Source organism: Amphiura filiformis, chromosome 5, assembly GCF_039555335.1.
Source record: "Amphiura filiformis chromosome 5, Afil_fr2py, whole genome shotgun sequence".
In the NCBI taxonomy this organism is placed as follows: Eukaryota; Metazoa; Echinodermata; class Ophiuroidea; order Amphilepidida; family Amphiuridae; genus Amphiura; species Amphiura filiformis.
Window position 1 is genome coordinate 62522978 of NC_092632.1, and position 20850 is coordinate 62543827.

The 20850-nt window shown below is 42.7% G+C and overlaps 1 protein-coding gene across 1 annotated transcript in view; it reads left to right on the forward strand.

Moving 5' to 3' along the window:
* Window positions 1–421: 421 nt before the first annotated feature.
* The window catches only part of LOC140152320 (E3 ubiquitin-protein ligase TRIM9-like), a 28867-nt gene continuing 8438 nt past the window's right edge, over window positions 422–20850 (forward strand). Inside the window, exon 1 of the mRNA XM_072174622.1 lies at window positions 422–1207. Within this exon, the coding sequence (XP_072030723.1) occupies window positions 422–1207 (786 nt within the window). The remainder of the gene's footprint in view (window positions 1208–20850) is intronic.

Here is a 20850-nt window from a genome sequence, read left to right on the forward strand (position 1 = left end):
AAAAACATTAGCAACCTGTAAATTGAGAAATCAGATGTCCTATGAGCACTGGACCATGATCCGATCACAAATTCGCAATAAACTATAATTTGCATCATTGACCCTGATCATAATCAAATCTTTAGGTTTTTATTTTACTATAAGAAACTGCACACCTCTTTTACGCCTTATTTTATCCAAAAATACATATCTTAATACTTAAAAGTGTTAATATATACCAAATTTTGCCAGTGGCATTTGACAGTTTACTCTTTAGGGAATTAAGTGAAGCCAGTGAAAGTGATCTGTCAAAAGCCGGTAAATTTTGAGCTGGCAACCCAACTATAAACATTAAAAATACATGCACGCAAGTTGTTGCTACAGAGCAGACGCTTTTCTTATGTTGTCTACTGTGAATCATCCAAAAAAGCTCATTACAATGATGGAAGAAGAGCTTCGTTGTCCTGCTTGTCGGGGTCTCTACAACTGTCCGGTGATCCTACCTTGCAGTCACAGTATCTGTGCTAACTGCGCTCATAATCTCCAGGCTTCAGGACTTGCGGCTGGGCAACGATACTGCGATCAAACCCACGTACAAAGCGAATACGACTATCCCGAATCTGATCGGTTGAGTGCTTGTGAGACTGACAGCGGAGTAAGCTTTGCTGGATATGCTGCTAGTCAGGCTAGCTCTAGCTCAAGTGGATCTACAACTAGTAGCAGTGGTGTGAGTAGCGGCGGTAGTGGACACCATTTTCCATCCATAGACGCCTTGCGGATCACATGTCCACAATGCCACAGATCTATTTATCTTGACGAAAAGGGAATTGCTAGCTTTCCTCGAAATAAGGTTGTCGAAGGGATCGTGACACGTTACGGGCAAGCCAAGAGCGAAATCGTTAAGTGTCAACTTTGTGTAGGAGCTGCTGCAGAAGCTACTTCTTATTGTGAGCAGTGTGACGTCTTCTACTGCGGAGCTTGTCGAGAAAGCTGCCATCCTGCAAGAGGCCCGTTGGCGAAGCATAATCTGATCGCTCCTGCAAGAGGAAAGATCAAGACCATGTCCAGAGGGACCCCGAAACCGTCGAACTGTGAGGATCATACTGAGGAAGGGCTTAGCATGTATTGTCAGCTTTGCAAGCTACCTGTATGTTACTTGTGCCTCAATGAAGGAAAACATATGAATCACGAAGTCAAGGCACTTGGAGCGATGGCAAAATGCCAGAAGGTAAGTTTGTAAGGCCATTGAAGAAAGATGGGCCTACAAATTTAAAACATAATTTGCGAAATGAAATTTTTAAACATATAAAAGCTTAAAGCTATAGTTCCAAATGCTCTACTGGTGTGGCTTTACGTGCCCATTGTATTGCATGCCAGTCAAACTAGTAGAGTTAAAAATGTCATTCTTGTTGCGATCACTTGACTTGATTTTAGTTATTTGTATTTGAATTGTTAACTTTGTGTTGCTGCTGCTATGATTTTGATTTACTTGTTTCATCAACTTAATTTTGATATTGCAAGTAAACAAAATAAATTAACTGACCCCTTACTATTCCAGACATTCAAATTTGAGCATCAACAAGTTTTCATCATAAGGGGACAGAAGGGCACCAAGGTAGTTAAATGCTGACCTTATCTTTTTTTGTTAATTTTTGATTCCATTTTGAGTTTTGACCCATCACACTTTTTGAATTAAAGACTACAATGTAGTCGAGTTGCACCCTAAATCCGCAATCGCTCCCAGAATTTTGTATCTGAATCAGCATTTCATTTCTCATTTTTACAAATTGACCTCCGATTAGTTCAGGTAAAAACAAGAAGAAATTTCAGAAATTGATAGGCTTACATGTTTTGGTTATGACCTTTGTTAAAAGCATATTTTATTATTATTTTGTAAAAAGTCTGACCGACTGACCCTGTTTTCCACAGAGAGTATGAGGACAAGCAAACAATTTTGTTCTCAAATGGCGTTATTGTGAAATCCAAAAAGGAGGAAGGGGAACTTAAATTCAGATTTAATAGCAGATAATTTGTAGGCTATACATCAGTTAGTTCCAGTAACTGTAACTCAGTAATCTTTATTTAACATTATGACATTATCTGATTACTGATTCGGGTCCGTAGATGTCATTATGTTTATGATAAAGACTGAAGTCTTGCTGGAAAAGACTAATACATCAGTAGGTAGGCTTATTACGTCTTTTCAGATTTCATTATTAACCTGGTGACAACTTCATGTATAAAATGCCACTCAATACTGCATGGAACTACCACTGTACCAGGAATATTATATGCATGATGAGTCTACCTTATGACTTGATGATATATTCTTGGCTCAAAAAGATAAGAAAGTGCGCTGTTTCTATTCTTCTGATGTGACCTATGAACTGAAATGTACAGCATAGGTCTATTCTGTGAATTGAGGACTTCAAAGATTTATGAGATTTCCAGATGGCATAGGACTCTCTCTCTGTGACATTTAGTGCTGAATTGCTCAATATTGCATAAAAACCAATGGAATTGCACAAGTAAATTTCAAAATATCAATTTTCACATGAACTTGTCCAAGTTATGGCATACAATTGCTCCTTTAATGTAACTTGCGCCTGGTGTTTGTGAGTATTGCATGAAGTTGGAAACTGGCACATGGTCCTGTTTGAACCATTGAATAATGAAAATTTATACACTGTCCAGGGACTGTTTTTTTGGAATTTCAGGAGAGCATTAATTTAAATAATTAGCTCTTTTGGAGCCTTCAAGGAGAGCTGTGTAAAGAGTAATTACATTAGAATGTATAAAGGAGAGAATGGTCAACTAAGGGGAGCTAAAAATCACTCTCATATCAGATTTAAGGAGATCAGTAGAGAGTGATTGCTCTCACTCTCCTCAAAAGGAGAAACAACCTTGTTTGGGACCCACACTAATGGTGCAGAATCATGTTTGTCTGATTTTTTGATATCAATTTTCAAGAATTTACACATAGTTCAAAACAAACTTTTGTAATCCAGGCATATTGTTTGCACCATACTCATAGTCATGTACATTTGTACAATCTAACTCATCTGATAAAAAATTGTGCCTTTTCCAATTGATCTGTACACAGTCGCAGGTTAGAAAAATAAACACAGCATTTTCCACTTGACAGAAAATTGACATGTGTGTATACATGCTGCTGATTGCTGATCACATGAAGATAACTGACATTTGATCTGTCTAGGTCTGAAAGACTAAAAACAAGTGAAACTGAGATTTTGTGATTGTGAAACCTTTTATATGTTGTGATTGTACTGCAGGTATTGTACAATGGTTACTCTCTGAAATCAAACTAATTAGTAGATATGAAACCCACCCATCGATATACCAAAATTGCTGAAAAGGTACTCCAAAACCATGTCACATCCCCTTATACATTTTGTACAACCAGGGAAATTCCTCTCTGGTGCAGATATATTCCTATTTGAAGATCTATGATAAAATGTAGGATTGCAAATTTATTTTAACTGAAAAACTTAACAAAAATATTGCTTTTCCTAAAATTGTAATTCTACCAAACCCACCCCAACAAAGAAAAAAATAAGCATCAACAACAACAAGGTTCCTCATTTGTAACTTTTAATTTAGTAAATGTGTGAGAGCATTTATCATTGAAGAATGGCACCAGGAGAAAAATGGAGTTCAACAAGCCAAATGACTTTACCTTTAGAGGGGATTTCATTTAAAAATGAACACCTCATCGTTGCCCTTGGTTAAACACACAATCAAGGTGTTGCCATTTGAATTAAAAAGAGAGAGGAGAATCACACATTATCCCAAAGTCCCTATCAACATGATCAATCATTACTGCAACCAAGGCAGTGATATAACCTGTGAATCAAGGCATTTGACTGACTGACTGACTGGTCCACAGATTGAGGGGATTCTAATCAAGCCTTCATTTCCTCTCCTCCATTTGTATGCACACAAAGTATCTCGCTATTGTTTAAATGTCTCCAGGCCTATAATTTTTAGCTAATGCTAGACACATCAATAAGGTGAACTCTTGTCTTACCAATAGAACCTTCTCCATGACCCCTTAGCAGCCCTTTGGAGATAAAAACCTAGGCATCCAAGAATGCTATCAATTAGGCTGTTCCAGTTGAAATCCCTACCCCCTATGGAAGACGTTAATGACTTTAATCTTTTACACAGGGTGTATGTATTTAAAATTGAGACACATGTATGGGTGATTCCATTTGAAGTCTACACCCCTTGTGTGGGAGATTAAGGTCATATCTTCCACAGGGGGTGTTTGGATTTCAACTGGAATATCCCATTTGATCACATTACCTGTACAGCTTAAAAAAAGAACTACCACCATCCATCGCCAAGACTCTGTATTTGTGACTCACAACAAACCCAGAGGCTTATATGAAGTCGGGGTTAGTAAAAACACGGAGTTGTAATTTCTGGCAATTTTGTTCTGCTCATAGTTCCATCTATAAAGAACCTGTAGGCTGTATGAATTCACAGCCAAGAGTACGGTTCCAGTATGGATGTCCGAGAGTGCAAGTCCTTTGTCTCAGCATAGTGATGAATGTGTCGTAACAAGAGGAATGCTTTTTAAAGAAAGCATGTGATTCTCATATGTAAATCTGATCATGGTGTCTTCTAGCAGGAGAAATAGGATTGGGTTTAGTTTGTGTGGAAGACCCTCCAGGCCCTGATATCAGGGTGCAAATTATGGAAAAAGCACAGAGATGAATTTCAATGTAGGGAAAATAAAGGAATACAATACTACTAGTGATGGTAGATTTGTAAATTTTATCATTTGTAGGTGAGATGGTATCAGTTTTGTTTAGATTTCAAGTTCAGGTGGCATTGTAGTATCTACAAAAATTCATTATGAAATCTGTATAGAGAATCAGCATCTAATAGTTTGTATAATGCAATAGCATTTGGATTTTGAATGTAATCATTTGGCAAATTACACCAACACAAAATGGGATTTTCATCTGAGTGAAACATTGTTAAATAAGTCAAATGTATTCATGAATGGGATTGAAGGATAAAAAAAAGAAAATGGTGGATTTGAATTCATATTTTTCATTCAATCAATACCAGTGAACCATTCAAAATCCAATTTTAGCATTTCACTCATAATGGCCCATGGCATGTTTTTTTCCTAAATTTCCAACCAGAGTTATACACGTATATGTTTGCGCTGGTAATTTTTGGATTTGAGGTATAATTAAAATTTACATTTCTATGTTTTAGTTTAATTTTGAGGGAAAAAAGTGAAATTTGGTAATTTTTTTCATTGCCATCTCACCATGATTACAGTCAAGAATCATACCAGCAGATTCTAATCCAAAACAAGTGAAAATGTCAAATGTCAAATTGTTTTTAACATAATTCCTGTTAGAAAAGCACAGGTATAGGAATGGTTATGAGTGTACACATACATATTTTAGGTGCAATGTTTTAATGTGATATTTTATGCATGTTGGAGGATATAGTGTGTATTTATTTGTTTGTTTGAGGCATTTGTTTTTCCCACTTTATCCTGGGTCATTTGATATGGAATGCTAAAACTTGAGATCATTGGGTGGCAGACACTACAATAAAAAACAATTCAACGGCCCATAATAAGGCTAGCCAAAGCGAACTAAACTAAATAAGAATTCCCTTTAAAATGGAATGGTGGCCTACAAGGTGATAATTTCTGAGTTGAGGCTATGCCGAAGTATTAATTTTACAGTCATATTGAAATATAAAAGGGGGCCATTGGGTGTACATTTGTAGCTTCCATGCATTTTAATGGCATTGGTTTAAGCTTTTGAAAAAACAGGGTCATTGGGTGGCAAATTTGCAGTAAAAAACACCATATTGGCAGGTACATGAAGCATGCCAATATATAAATTGTACACACCCCCACACACTGTATGTGCAGTGTACATACAGGGGGGGCTGTTTGTGGGCTGGGAGGATAAAGAAAAATTAAAAGGAAGCTCGTAATAGGTGGGACTCATAACATTGTGTATTGATATAGAATGGCGTACACACAGCTGGGCGCGGCTTCTATGCGAACTGCGCTTTGCATATTGCGTGACTGACACACGCTTTGTGAATGTACGAGGGCGTAAGTCAGGATTTTATTGACACGCTCTGTAAGAAAAACCAAATAATTCTGGCCTATTATGAGCTGATCATAGTATAGTACAAAATTAATGTGCAAAAATGCTAATAAAAGACCTTTACATCCATGATCAAAAAGCATTTTGTAGGGCACGTATGCTATGTGGGTGAAATCTCTACAGAGCATGGCTTGTAGCCTGCCATAGGCAGAGTGATTGAGGATTTTGTTGACCGAGTGTCTCTGGACTTGGCTTCTAATGGGTTTGGCTCCTGGTTTGTCTGTCTGCCTTTAGGATAGCTTAAGATTTAATCATTCCAAAGAAAATCACTTGGATAATGTTTGCCACATGTGCTTCTTTTGATTTGACAAAACATAATTTCAGTGAAATTCAGTCGGTGGTTGATACATTTGTGAATATTTCCTTGAATGTTTCCTTCAAAGAAGGGCTGATTTTAATGTTTTTAAAAAAAATAGAACTTTTGTGAATTTTTCCTTTAAAAAATAGCTGATTTTCAATGTTTTTAACAGAGAAAAGTGGACTCCTTCCCAGATTGGCATTGGGGGTGCATCACATTCACATCCATGCACCCCCCTGGCCACAGCTTTGGCTCATTCAGATCTGTGCTAATGCATGTATTATTTTGATAAGGCGTTTTATCAAGTTTAAAACTTGGTTTGTACATATGCAGAAAAGACAGATGACTATGGGCTGGAAAAATATGTAGAATTATTGATGTAATTGAGATTACAATGTTCAGTTATTTCATAATTGTAGCCAATGTTTGTGTTATTTGTACTGTAGAAAATGTCTCCAAAGTTTTTGTTGTACTATACATGTAGGACAGGTAGACCTTGGACTATAAAGTTGGTTGCTAATTCACCCCCCCTAAAAATAAAACCCAAACCAACAACAAATAATAATAGTACCATGGTAGTAAGAATTTATATTTAACGATACATTGTATACCTGTATACTCCTATATCTGGTCAGGATGAACATCTGTCCTCTAGACTCTGAATGTTTTGCTGCACTGCATACCGGATCAGTACAAAACAAGTCGGTTGCAACTCGCAAATTGACAAAAAGAAAATAATATGCAGGATCAGTCACAAACACCACAGTCAAGCATAGGAAATCCATGGGTCAAGTCTAGAAATAGCTAAAGAAGGTGAAACATTAGAATGTGTCCCAATACACATACATCGGGCAAGGAAGAGATTTGATTAGAGTGCATGCAAATGGCATATTGAACATTCGAAGGATGGCTTCAAGATGAACCTCAAATGAGGTAACATGCAAGGTTGCAACACGCAGGCTTGTAACTCATACTGGATTTGTGTCTGTGATATTTGTATTGCTAGTCTAAATCTATTCCATTGAAATCTGAAACAACCTTGTTTGGGACCCACACTAATGGTGCAGAATCGTGTTTGTAAAGTGTCAGCAGACTTCGTTTTTTACAGAGTGAAAATCCTTTTGAGACCAGCGAGAGAGATGTAAAGGCCTCGCGTGCCCGAAGCCGCAATTTCGATTGCAAATGTCAGAACGACGTAACGTCGAGCTTTGCTCGTTTGAATTTAGCGTACTGTGCTGTACATCATTACGAGAAAGTGGAAATGGATCTCTGGAGAGAGCCCATAAACGTCAACGCATGGAGATAGCCGATCAGCGATATTGACTAGATTTTTCACGATGGGTATTGGTTAAAGGGTTAACGTCCTCTTGGTGGACAACGATGGGCATGTTAAAGTCATAAATATATGTTATGCCAGATAGCCTTGGGCTATTGTACCATCTTGATAGACAAACATGCTTATCTTGTGACTTCTTACTAGGTGACCAAGTTCATAACTACAACTGACTCGCATCTAGTGTAGCATAGTGTAGTACATATTACAAATCAGATCACCAAAAACATTTAGAGATTTCAGTTCTTGTTTTTCAGTTCCTGCAAATCTGATGTGGATGAGTTGGGGTAGGCTATTATTAGATCAGGAAGGGTGAATCCTATGATGACCTCCTACATAAATGTAATTATTGACAAGTTTGGAATCTCAACCTAGTCATTGGTCATTTTTTGGTCAAGTTTTTGAGGCCACTCCCAAAAGAAGCCTTTGGCTACTAAGAAAATGCTCATGGTCAAGTGGTCAGTAGTCGGAATTTGTTGTTGAATATTAAGACACTGGAGTAAAATGCATATATTAAATGGAACCAATTTTAAGAATGAATGTTTGCAAATCCTCCATCTCTTGACCCATCCTCTCTGATTGAAAAAACATTCTTTGAACTTCACTTGAACTGACTAACCATTGAGATATACAACTGTTTGATATTCATGGATTTAGTGTTTATACAGCTAGCTATAAACATGTTGAGATAGAGCGGGAGCTGTGGAATCTTCACTTTGACGGAATTGATTTGACCTGCGATGTTGTTCGCAAACAGTTGACCTTGTTAGGAAGCCATGCACACTTGAAAGCTGAGATGGGTTATAGGGCTTGCCATAAGCACAATTTGTCGGGTTTTTGGCTTGCCATACTGGCCTGTTAGCTTGGACAGCTTGCTTACTTGTACCGCACCCATTATAATGATGGGTTAGTTATGGCACACAGCGTCCAATTAGAGCTTGTTAGTATTCCAAGAGGCTTCTTCCTGTAAATTGTGGATAGCACCTGAATATTAAGTTTGGTGCTAGAATTTCAATATGCGTTGGTTCCAAAAGGGCAATATGCGGACCCTATACTGTACAGTTTACAGCTAGTGTGTTTCTGAATCAAAATAGATTGTGTACTTGGAAATAGATATTATTTCTTAGAACAGGTATTAAGGTTATAGAAACACAACTCAGCAAACTGTTCTACTTTTTTTTTCTTTACAAATTCACCAAAAGACCCATTTGAAAAGAGCCAAATTTACCTAAACAACCAAAATGTTTCATTCACAAAGATATAATAATTGTTGATCATGTCCAGTGGTCCTTTTTATATTTAAGTTCATCACAAAAGGTTAAATTGATACTTTTATCAAATCACTACTTCAATTTCATAAGGCTTTCTTTTAGTGAACAACATCAAACTCAATTTTACGTAATTTACAAAGGGCACCAAAGGCCAGTCGAACAAATTGAATCTTTTGATCCTATAAAGTCTATAAATAAAAGACTTGGTAGCACAAAGATCGCAGCAGACATGAGGATGTAGTGGACATGTGCATGCATAGGATGATATTGATAGTCAATCTCAGAATCTGGTCGGTGGGGGTGGTTAGTATTTCGCACCCGGTAGTCTGCTCTGTCACCTATTGCTATATTAAATGGGCTATTCCAGTTGAAATCCATACACCCCCTGTGGAAGACATGAGCTTAATCTCCAATACAGGTAGTGTGGATTTCAAAAGGTAGCATAATGGGTGAAATCTGCACTCGTTGTGTGGGAGATTAAGGTCATGTCTTCCATAGGGGGTGTATGGATTTCAACTGGAATAGCCCAATGTAGTAGGGATGGAGCAAATATTAACATAAATTCTAAAAAAAGTGCATTTATATGTTAATTTTTTTTTTATCCAGACTTTTCTAGTTAACTTACCATGGTTACTATACTACTACAACTATGGACCATCAAAACATGTTTTGATGGTCTACTGCACAGATTTATAAAGCGTTTTTTTTAAACAGAAAAAACAATGCAAGGGGGAGGAAAAAGATGGGTTCATAGGCCTGTTTTTTGACAGAGCTGATTAAAATTTGTTTCAACGTGCAGCTGATTAAAATTTGTTTCCACGTGCATGCAGTGTTATTCATGTTAACTGTTTACGGTTAGAAAATCATGTCAGCAGCAAAGAGGTTGGTTTAGAATAGGGCTTCTTAAGGGCAGAGTAATGGGAGAGAACATGGACCTTTTCGGGCTTCATTATTTCTGAATTGTATGTCCAAAGTATATAAAACTATACATTTTTGGAAAGGAAATGAGTCAAGGAATCCCATGGTGACGCCAGATTTGTTCAAAAATCTCAAGTTTTTGAAAAAATCACAGAAATTCACTTTTTTACCCCCATTTTTTTGTGACAACTTAGAAAAAATCCGTTCGAGTAAAACAAATTCAGTTAGCTTTTCATGAAGAAGAGACATGAACTTAGGGATGGTTTTTTTATTTTTTTGAAATTCGTCTCCTTTTTTCTTAATTTTTTAAAAAACATTTGAAAAAAGCCAGACTCAGTACACCGGTCGATCTTACCGCTTCCGATGTTGATTAAGATACTTCTTGCATCGATCCCGAGATGCGGAAAAACCAATAGTCATTTTGTCCCACATAAATGAATAAATAACAAAACCCCGATCCCCGGTGGACTCACCCAAAAGGTGACGTCACACCATATGATCGTCCTTATCCTCCTTGGTCTCCGACTGACACAGACGCGTGCCTATCGATTGTTCATAGCACTGTGTATCAATTTCTCGATTAAAAAGCGAGATATACGGTTGTAGTTTCACACCTTAGGTAAAACCAAACCGGTATTGTTCGGCTGAGGATAGTTTTGACGGCATTTTCTGGCGAAAAAGTGACAAAAAACGATCCAAAACTTAGCTACATATCGTGCCTCCGTTTGTATACGGGACACACGAGCAATTCAAAATGGCCGCTCGTTGACGCCATTCATTTTGTTTCCCACGTAAAACAACCATTGCAGCCTGTAAGTTACAATAGATGTTTGTACATACACATTGTATTTCATGTACGGTAGGTTATTGTTGCTATGTTAGGGTGATTACTCTATCGTTATGTCTTCATTACCGTCCAATAAAGACGAGTTAATCAGATATTCATACGGTGGGGATTGGTAGGGACCCGTCTGACATTTTAGTAATAAAGTTAGCCAGTCCTTACTTTACCACTAACGTTAGCGACCAGCCTCCGTGCTCAGGTTTGCTTACTGGGCTTGAGTCGCGTGTTGGGGGGGGGGGGAGTGCCCCCCTCCCTTTTCTCCTCGCTTCGCCTCGGCCCTGTCGGGCTTGCCCTTCCCTGGAGACGGAGCGGGACCCACACCCGCTCTGTTTCACCCACAGGGAGTGCTCACGATCTTCTAGATGTCTTTCTTTTGCTTAGGACTCTCCGAGTTCCAGCTTGACGATTGGGATAGGCTCCGCCATCGCCATAAGACGAAGAAGAAATCTACCAAGGGCACTGGTAAGGTCGACACGGTGGATTCTGCTGTGACAGCCCCTATGGGTCATGGCAGGTCTGCTTAAGGGGCTCCGGTCCCGGACAAGCAGGCGGTTCCTTCGGGACTGCTAAGCGTCCAAAGGCTCAGCAGCCAGCGAAAGCACTGACTATACGCCGGAGCAAAGTAGCAGGCAGCAGAGCGGTAACCACCAGCGAAAACCCTAGCGGGTTTTGCAGCAGGAGGATACCAGTCGCTACGGTAGATTCTGCTGTGACAGCCCCTATGGGTCATGGCAGGTCTGCCTAAGGGGGCTCCGGTCCCCGGACAAGCAGGCGGTTCCTTCGGGACTGCTAAGCGCCCAAAGGCTCAGCAGCCAGCGAAAGCACTGACTATACGTCGGAGCAAAGTAGCAGGCAGCAGAGCGGTAACCACCAGCGAAAACCCTAGCGGGTTTTGTAGCAGGAGGATACCAGTCCTCTAGCGAAAATCCTCACGGGTTTTTAGCAGGAGGACACCGTCTGTTGCAGGCATATCTACGGGCTCAAACAGCCACAGTAGTAGCCAGCGACGGGCAGCATGCAAGGGTACCCGGGCTTGCCTGGGTTGAACCCTAGCATGCATGGGTTCAGCAGAGACGATACCGCGGCTAACGCTGTGGGTGTAGTCTTAGCAGAACCAACTGGGGTTGTCACACGGCCCTGGGCCCTAGAATAGCTGCTGGCTGTCCACAGGGACTGGCTGGCGATTATTCAGGGGTTGGGCTCGCAGTCTCTCACGGGACAGCGACCCAGGTGCATTCGGTGGCAGCTACAAAGACGAGCTACGGCTTGACTTCAGTGGTAGCCGCTATGCACCCGCCCATAGCTGCCGTGAGTGGTCCGCCACACACAGCGACCTTGGGCGAAGCTCTAGAGGGTACAGTAAGTAGCTTGAACAGCCTAGCTGATCAACAACCCACTTATGTCCTCGAGAGCCAGCGGAGCGTGGGTGATCCATTACCGTCAATGGGTCAATTACCTCTCTTGATCGATCACTGTCAAATCAACAGGGCATAGCTCCATTGATTGACGCTGCCTATTCAGGTGGCGAGGTGATTGATCGGGGTATGCACGCTCAGCTACCCGTGGTACTAGGCAAGCTCCCTCTAGCCAAGGGACAGCGGTATAGCGGGTACCCATACACACGGGCTTGATTCCCCTTGCGGGGAACGCAGTGAGGCATGGGTACAGTGGTACACAGCCGGAGCCCTCACGGGCACCTACGCTGGAACCACGCATACAGCGGTACACAACCGGGAACCCTCACGGGTACCCATGCTAGTACCAGCGCCGGTACCACGCCAGCACACAGCTTGTTTTCCCATACAGGGAACGCAGTGTGGCGAGGGTACAGCGGTCCACAGTTGGGAACCCTCACGGGTACCCACGCTGATACCGCACCGGTACCACAGCACCCGCCTTAGTCACCACAGTCTCTGTGGCAACAAGGGGGGGAGGCGGTGCTGGTACTGCAGTACCATGGGGTTACCCTGGTGGCGGATCCTTTCAGGGTCAGCTGCCGGCTGGGTATGCCCGTGGTACCCGCCGCAGGGTGTTTCTTCCACGGCCTAGCACCGTGGCAAGTGTCGCCTAGCGATGGCCACGCAGTACCAACATCAGCTGTTGACCAGGCCAGCCGGCATGGGGCTAACCCAGATCTTGATCAGGGTAGGCCCTGTGCTGCTAGCGCTAGGACGACGGCTGCGAGAGCGTGCGGACCCAGTGGTGCCATGGCGGATACCTCAGGGTCTTGCGGGAGTACTCCCTCTTCTGCTGGCAGGTAGTCGGCGAGCCACACAGTGGTTATGCCTTCTTACCGCTTTCAGATGCCCGTCCTCAGTTACCGTCATCATCGGAGCATGATACGGATACTGGGGGCGAGGGAAAGGAGTCGGAAGATGAGTCCGGTAGTGACATCACTCCAATCTCCTTCCCCCGCTGCCCCGCGAGGGGAGCAGCAGCACTGATCTTCCTCCGGACACCCCTAAGGGGAGTCCATGGAGGAGGACCAGGGATCCTTTCAGTAGGATGCTCAGCTGCTGCTTCCTCACAGGGGACGCCTGCACTCTCATTCCCGGCAAACCTCGCGGGTAGATATCGTAAGGCTGTCGAGCTCAGTAGAGCTATGACGCCGCGTGCTTGCACGCTTCCTCTGCGTGTAACGCGGGAGGACCACGGGACCTACCTGAGGGGATCCGAGAGGGACCCAGATGTCGTCAAGCGTATCACGCTCAGACAACATCTGAGCTCTTCCATGAGGTGAGCCTATTAGCGGTGCTAACAGCTAGCCTCAACGAGAGCTCCATGGGCCTAGCCCATAGGGTGTCCACTCAGCGCCGGGGAGGGGCCTGCCACTCCAATCGCTCAACGCGATGGAAAGGCAGGGTCCTTTTCTCTTTGGATGCTTCTGCGCCACGGTGGAGGACCGTGCAAAGAAGCTACCAACGGAGCACTCTGAAGAGGTCGGAAACTGCCCTTACCATGGGTAGGAGCTCCGACTTCAGCAGGCCGTGCACCACCAACAGTACCCGAGCCCACTACCTCTGCAGCACCCATTTCTGGGAGGCGCGCAAGGGTAGCACAGGAACAGCTGGCAAGCCCGAAGAAGAGCAAGCGCTCTTCCAAGGGAAGCTAGGCAGAGCATTCCCGGGGGACTCAGCGGTTTTTTCCACAGGGGATCTCCCAGTGGGCGACCGCTTATGGCTTTCACCCAGAGGTGGGAAACCATCTCTTTGAGCGCCTGGGTATGGTCAGTGGTGAGTGGGGGTTACAGACTGGCAACCCAGTCTCCCCACATTCGTCTGCACATTTAAGAGGTCCACAGTAGTGCCGTCAGACGGCCCCCAGCGTCGGGCACTACTGACAGGGATCACACAGCTTCTCACGAAGCGGGCGATTGTCCCGGTCTACCCCCGTTCTACTGGTGATCTTGGAGCCATTGGCTCCAAGGAAGACGGCGACGGAACCCCACCGGAACCGCAGGCTGTTGAACACGTTCTTCAGGCCCAAGAGGTTCAGAATGGGGACTCTCGCCTCGGTGCTAGCCTGCCCCATCAGGGGCATGGGAACAGCATCGCTAGATCTCTCGGACGCCTATCTGCATATGCCAATCGCCTCTCAAGATCGGAGGCATCTGCGCTTCTAGGTACAGGATCAAAATTACCAGTTTTGATACCGGCCCTCCGGCCTGTCCATCTCTCCCAGGGTGTTTAACACTCTTGGTCAGAGCGGTGGCAGCGTACCTGAAGCACAGGGGTGTCAACATCAGTTGCTACCTGGACGTTTGGCTCATATACGGACGCACTCCACTGAAGACTACGGGTCTCATGGGGTTGATAGTCCGTGGGGTGCGGGACCCTGGATTTTTGATCAGCTCAAAAAGTCCAGCGTGGTCCCGACGCAGACACCACTATTTGTAGGGGCCCAGATCACCCTCACGGAGGGGTTGGCGGTGCTCTCACCCGAGCGGGTGCGAACATGGTGCGGTGTGCCTGACTCTTGGCCGAGTCTCGGGCAAAACCCGCTGTGGCATGGATGAAGGTGGTAGGCCTAATGGCCAGTATGGTAGACCTCGTACTGTACTGCCGTTTCTACGTTAGGCTTACCCAACTACACCTTCTAGCCTGCTTGCAGGCCCAGTCGTCACCCAATATCCCTCGCGGTTCCGTTGTCGGAGATCGCGCGAGAGAACTCTGGTGGTGGACCCATCAGCCCAATTTGACCCAGGGTGTCAGGTTTCCTGCACCCCCGGTATGTCACGTAGTGGCGACCATAGCGTCAAAACGGGGCTGGGGGTCCACATCCACGGAGACTCCGCCTCGGGCCTATGGGGGCCATAGAGACAGAGTTTCACATCAACCTCCCTCGCCACGAGGAGGTGATCGTGGAATCACATACCGTTGTCCTGACGGATAACACAACCGTGGTAGCCTACCCCAACAGACAAGGGGACTCCGGGCCACCACGATTGAGCCTGCATGCACGACACCTGATAGGGTGGTGCAAGTTCAGGCAGATTACGATGAGAGCGATACACATCGCGGGCGTCACCAGCATCCTCGCGCACAATCTGTCACGAGGAAGGGTGTCGGGACCAGCAGAATGGTCCCTTGCTCGCAGGTCGCTCAGAGCGATCTTCAAGGGATGTACCACCCCTCGAAAGATCTGTTCGCATCTCATCGCAATCATCCACTGCCGGTGTACTGCTCAAGGGTCGCGGACCCCAAGCATTCACCGTGGACGCTCTGTCCATAGACTGGGGAGGATGACAGCTTATGCAGTCCCTCCGATCTCACTACTCATGAGGGTGGTGGCCAAGATCGGGTGGGAAGACTGCATTGTCATTCTGCTAGCGGCAAGGCCGCTGGCACTCCCCGAGGTACCAGGTCTACTCCGGATGCCCGGAGCGGAGGTACCCAGTCTATCACTAGAGCACCTGCAGTTAGCTGCATGGCCCTTACCAGGGAACACGCAGCGGAGGGATACTTTTCATCAGAAGCTGTTTTTCTCATCGCCGGGGCTAGACAGAAGTCTACCCTCCGTACGTATAGCCAGAGTCTGGCTCCATACTACGCTTGGTGCAATGAGACAAATAGCTCTCCCGCTAGAGCCTCTGTGCTGCTAGTTCCGGAGTTTCTGACAGAAAAGTTCCAAGCAAGACTGCAGCGGGCCACTGGGGCCAGCTATAAGTCAGCTGTCCTCTCCATTCACCGAGGTTTCGAGGCGGGTCGACTATCATAGCCGATGGTTACCTTATTAGTCTACGCCTCGACGGTATGTTCAACAGTGTCTACCAAAAGGAAAGTGATCCTCCTAAGGGATCCCAACACAGTCTTAGATTACTTTAAGGGTCACCCTTTTGACCTTCCGTCAAAAGCGACGCTTAAATACGTAACTCTCAAGATGGCTTTCCGGTTTGGCGTTGGCTTCGGGACGGCGGTGCTGAGTTGCACACGGTCTCGAGGTTAGCTTCCGTGTTCACAAACACTGGAGCGACGCTGTTTCGGCGCTCTGTTCTCGTGACTACGAACGGGCGCGGTGCATACCGACTACCAACATTCGTCCCTCTCCAATCCCCAGGGTTGGGCAAGGTTCGGCTGAAGCCAAAGATAGGCTGGGGTGTCCGATAAGGCGCTGCAGCACTATTTCTTCCGAACACAAGCCTTGCGAGGGACTCACGACCGCATTCATCACCCTTACAGAGTTTTCGGTCCAGCCGCTGTCGCAATGGCTGGTCCAGGTGTTGGTGGGGTCCGGGATCGCGAAGGTTTCGCGTCCCACGACCCACTCGACACGAGCTATCTCATCATCTTGGGTATACCGCTCGGTTGTCCCTTGAGGAGATCTAGTAGGCGGTGTCCCGGAAGCCACCTTCGCCCTTCTCTACGATACTTCCGTTTACGTTAGTAATCAGAGACGGGCGGGATGTTTACGGGACATTGTTCGGGCGATCATAATACGGTGGTGTACGGGTACCAGGTTTTCAGACTATACAGAATACTCAGCATGGTAAGAACCAGTGTCGCTATTCTTAACCACCAAACTTATTAAGTAAGGAGGTTTATGTCTGTGATCGCGTGGTCTTTTTGTTTCCCGACCGTTGGGGAAAATATTTTCTGACCTCGCGAAAACCATCGTTACCCGCTCCCGATCCCTGATCAGATGCTGACCAATCTTGTACCTCCATCCGTCGGTTACTTGCTAGATCGGGCTGTCAGATGTTGGTGCAAGAAGTATCTTAATCAACATCGGAACCGGTAAGATCGACCGGTGTACTGAGTCTAGTCCCAAACAGAAATGTTTGGTAGACTCATAACCGGTGCGATCTTACCTTTCCGATGTTGATTATCCCGACCCCGCCACCCCCTACAAGTTTGGTCCGGTAGGGGATCCCAAGTCGGATAAGGGCGATCATATGGTGTGACGTCACCTTTTGGGTGAGTCCACCGGGGATCGGGGGTTTTGTTATTTATTCATTTATGTGGGACAAAATGACTATTGGTTTTTCCGCATCTCGGGATCGATGCAAGAAGTATCTTAATCAACATCGGAAAGGTAAGATCGCACCGGTTATGAGTCTACCAAACATTTCTGTTTGGGACTATTTTGTCACTCTATTAAGCTAAAAATTGCACATAATGGTGTATATTTTTGTTTAAAACAAATATTTTGAAAAAATGAAAAAACCTTCCCTAGACCTTGATGTACTCTAACGGATAGTGCAAAAAGTTTACCCTTTGCTTGCATATTTTCGAGTTATCTTGTCACAAAAATCGCATAATATTGTCAAAAGTGAACTCTGAGAAATCGGCGTTTTAGTAAAAAATGTCAAAATTATGCACAAAACGTCCTTAAATTTTAAAACGGTAAGACTTTCACACTTGTAAAAGCTGTATCTGGTGCATGGTCTAAATATGCATCTTTTTGCACCAATGAATCTATAATCTCTGCTTTCAGTGCGCCAAAATTCAAAATAATTAAAAAATCTAAGTGGCATTTTGACTGCAAATTTTTGTTTTGTTTACACCACATTTGCTGGCGTTAACAACATACCGAATGCGCCTTGACTGCGTTGGATATACGCGCGCAGAGTTGAGCAGCACACGTGACGCGAATCGCTGCAGTAATCACAATATTTTCGTGATTCGCGCATTTCTGACTCATTATTTCCGCCAATTTACTAAGCTGTCTTGAGCCATGTGACTTTTTAGAGTTGAAAAGAGTGAAATAAATCAAGCAAAAATACGAATAAATATTAGCAAGTTGTATTTTATCAGTTTCAAGTGAAAGAATACATCTTAGTGTTGATAAATATCAAAAAATCTCAAATTCGGTCGTGGACGAATGTGTCTTCCATTACTCTGGCCTTAAATGGGTGTTGAATTTCATAGGGGAATATGATGTTGAAAACTTGATCCCTTCTCACTCCTCTTTGCATGCTTTGGCTTTAATCAGGGATGTTTAAACGATTTAGGACAGGATGAAATAACTGACCAAAGTGACCATTTTGTGTGCAAGAAGCCCATGGCAATTCCTTGTAAACAGGAAAAAACTTCTGATGGTGAATTTATAATCAAGGCTCACAAGGTAATGCTATTACTTGCTTATATTTGTGGGGAGTGGGTAAATTTGCAATAGATAGGAGTTTATAGCTTCAAAGAAAATCTTAACTTTCATGTTTTTTATCTGATTAAAGTTTTGAAATAAGTAGACAGTCAAAATGAATAATGAAAACAGTTGCAATGGGCTATTCTATTTTTAAAAAATCCACCGCTGCCCCTGTGGAAGATTTTGGAAAAATCTTCCACATGTATGAATTTCAAATGGAATTAACACATTAGGCAGCTCCATTTGACTTTCATACACCCTCTGAGAAAGATTCAACCTGAATCTTCTACTGAGGGAGGGTGAGTTTCAAATGCAGGTACTAATGTGTTCATTCCATTTGAAATTCATACTCCCCTTGTGGAAGATATTTCCAAAATCTTCCACAGGGGTAGTGTGGATTTTAAATGGAATAGCCCAATTTCAGTGGGATTTTATATACAACAACATCCCTTAGAGTGTATGTATATGGCTTGGTAAAACTAAAGAGACTTACGCCAGGACTTACCTGCGTCCAATGTCCATTGAAGTGGGAGTAGATGTGAAAGCATTGAAAATGTCACTGCAAAACATTCCACTCTAAACTATGAAATCCCTTTAAAATGTAGACGTGGAATACAACTAGAGAAAGACACGATGGACGCGCAAATCCTGCCTCAGGAAATACATTGTAAATCCAACGTCGTCTTCCAAATATTCCTTCATTAATTCACTGTTTTCTCACAGCTGAGACCGTAATTGTAATCGCCTGTTTGGTCTAGACGGATGAATTTGATATCGTTATGTATTTTATTTGTAAGCCAATGATGTTTGCAAAGATTTATGACATCTTAGATTTTGTGTATCTAGGTAAATGACAACAGAAATATATTTTGGTCTATTTTATGCTCAGAATTTCTTAAAGAATGGTTAAAATTTAGTTTAGCAGTATATGTTATGTTTATACCGAGTAATAATGCGGCAGATTCAGGGTGCATTTTTAGCCATTTAGTTTAGATTTAGGGTTCATTTTTAGCCATCTTGGTTTGATGATGGTCCTCAATTTCATGACAATTTGATAAAGGATGTTTTTCAAACTTTCACAGAAAAATCAATTTTCCATCGTTATGTAGCAAAATTTGCGAACATTTTCTAAAAATTAGTATAATTTCGTGTCTCTTTTTCGTCTAATTTTGTTTGAGTTATTTGTAGTTTTTTGGAGTCCCAGCTGCTGCTGCACATTCCCACCCACACCAAAGTTGAGAACCCTCCTGGTATTGCATATCTACACATAGTAACCTGAATGAATTCAATCAAAATTACGCAAAATATGATGTTGAAAATGAGATGTTAAAAATACAATGAATGTAGGGTCATTTATAGAAATGATGGATCCGTCTGAATTGACAAGATTTGTCTATGACCATTATATTTGTTCAGGTGGTGTTTTTGTCATTTTTGAGAAGTGTCTCATTTTTACAGCTTAAATGATTAATGATACCACTGGATCATATTTCTGTCTCTAGCACGCAGGACAGCCGTGTGCCAGCGAGTATTGACTGATTTTGAACTTGGATTCGTACATGTATATTAAATCCTAATTTCATTTTGAATGTCGTGTATTTCAAATTATTTTAGCTACAAGCCAAATTGAATTGTTTCATAATGATGTTTCATATGTACTTATAGATATGATGTTCAATCATTAAAAATGAAGGTTTATTTTAATATTCAATCATTTAAAATGAAGGTTGAGTAACTTAATTATTCATAAGATGCTTTTACTAAATCCAGTAATCAATACATGTAAAATAAATTAGATTATGAGGATAAATCAGCTAAAAAAATATTAATAGATAACCATAGGCTTTTTTTAGCATAAAACATGGAAAATTAGTTATAAAAATTTTCACTGTTTGCAGTACAACTTTCTCGACAATGGAGATAGTGAAAATCTACGCAATGTTTGTGTTAATTAAGTAAAAACTTCCGCTCTTCTTTGTCCTGGTCCAGAATGCCCAAATTGGGATCCTTATTTGGACGCGTGCACGCTAAACACAAGCGGTTTCTTCAATTAAGACGTGTAAGCTTAACAATGTGAAATAATAAAAGACTGAGACAGGCGAACAAAAAACATTGAGGATCAGGCATTCACAGAATGGCCTGATGTGTGTTAATTACTCGCTGTAAGGCATTGAGTATATTATTATTGTGCTCGAGAGTATATGAACAGTTATTGTGGCCTTCATGCCCTCTGGGAATTATTTTTAAAAAAAAAAAAAATTCTGGTTAGAATTACACAACATTTCCTTTGAAATAAGAAAATGGACCTTAAATGGTTATAAACAAATTGGTGTGAAACTGGTGACATGCTTGCAGTTTTGGATTCTAAAAATTAAAAAAAAAAAAAAATTAAATTAAAATTTATATATAATCAATAGTGGAAAATTTGTAGATGCCAAGCTTACTATTTA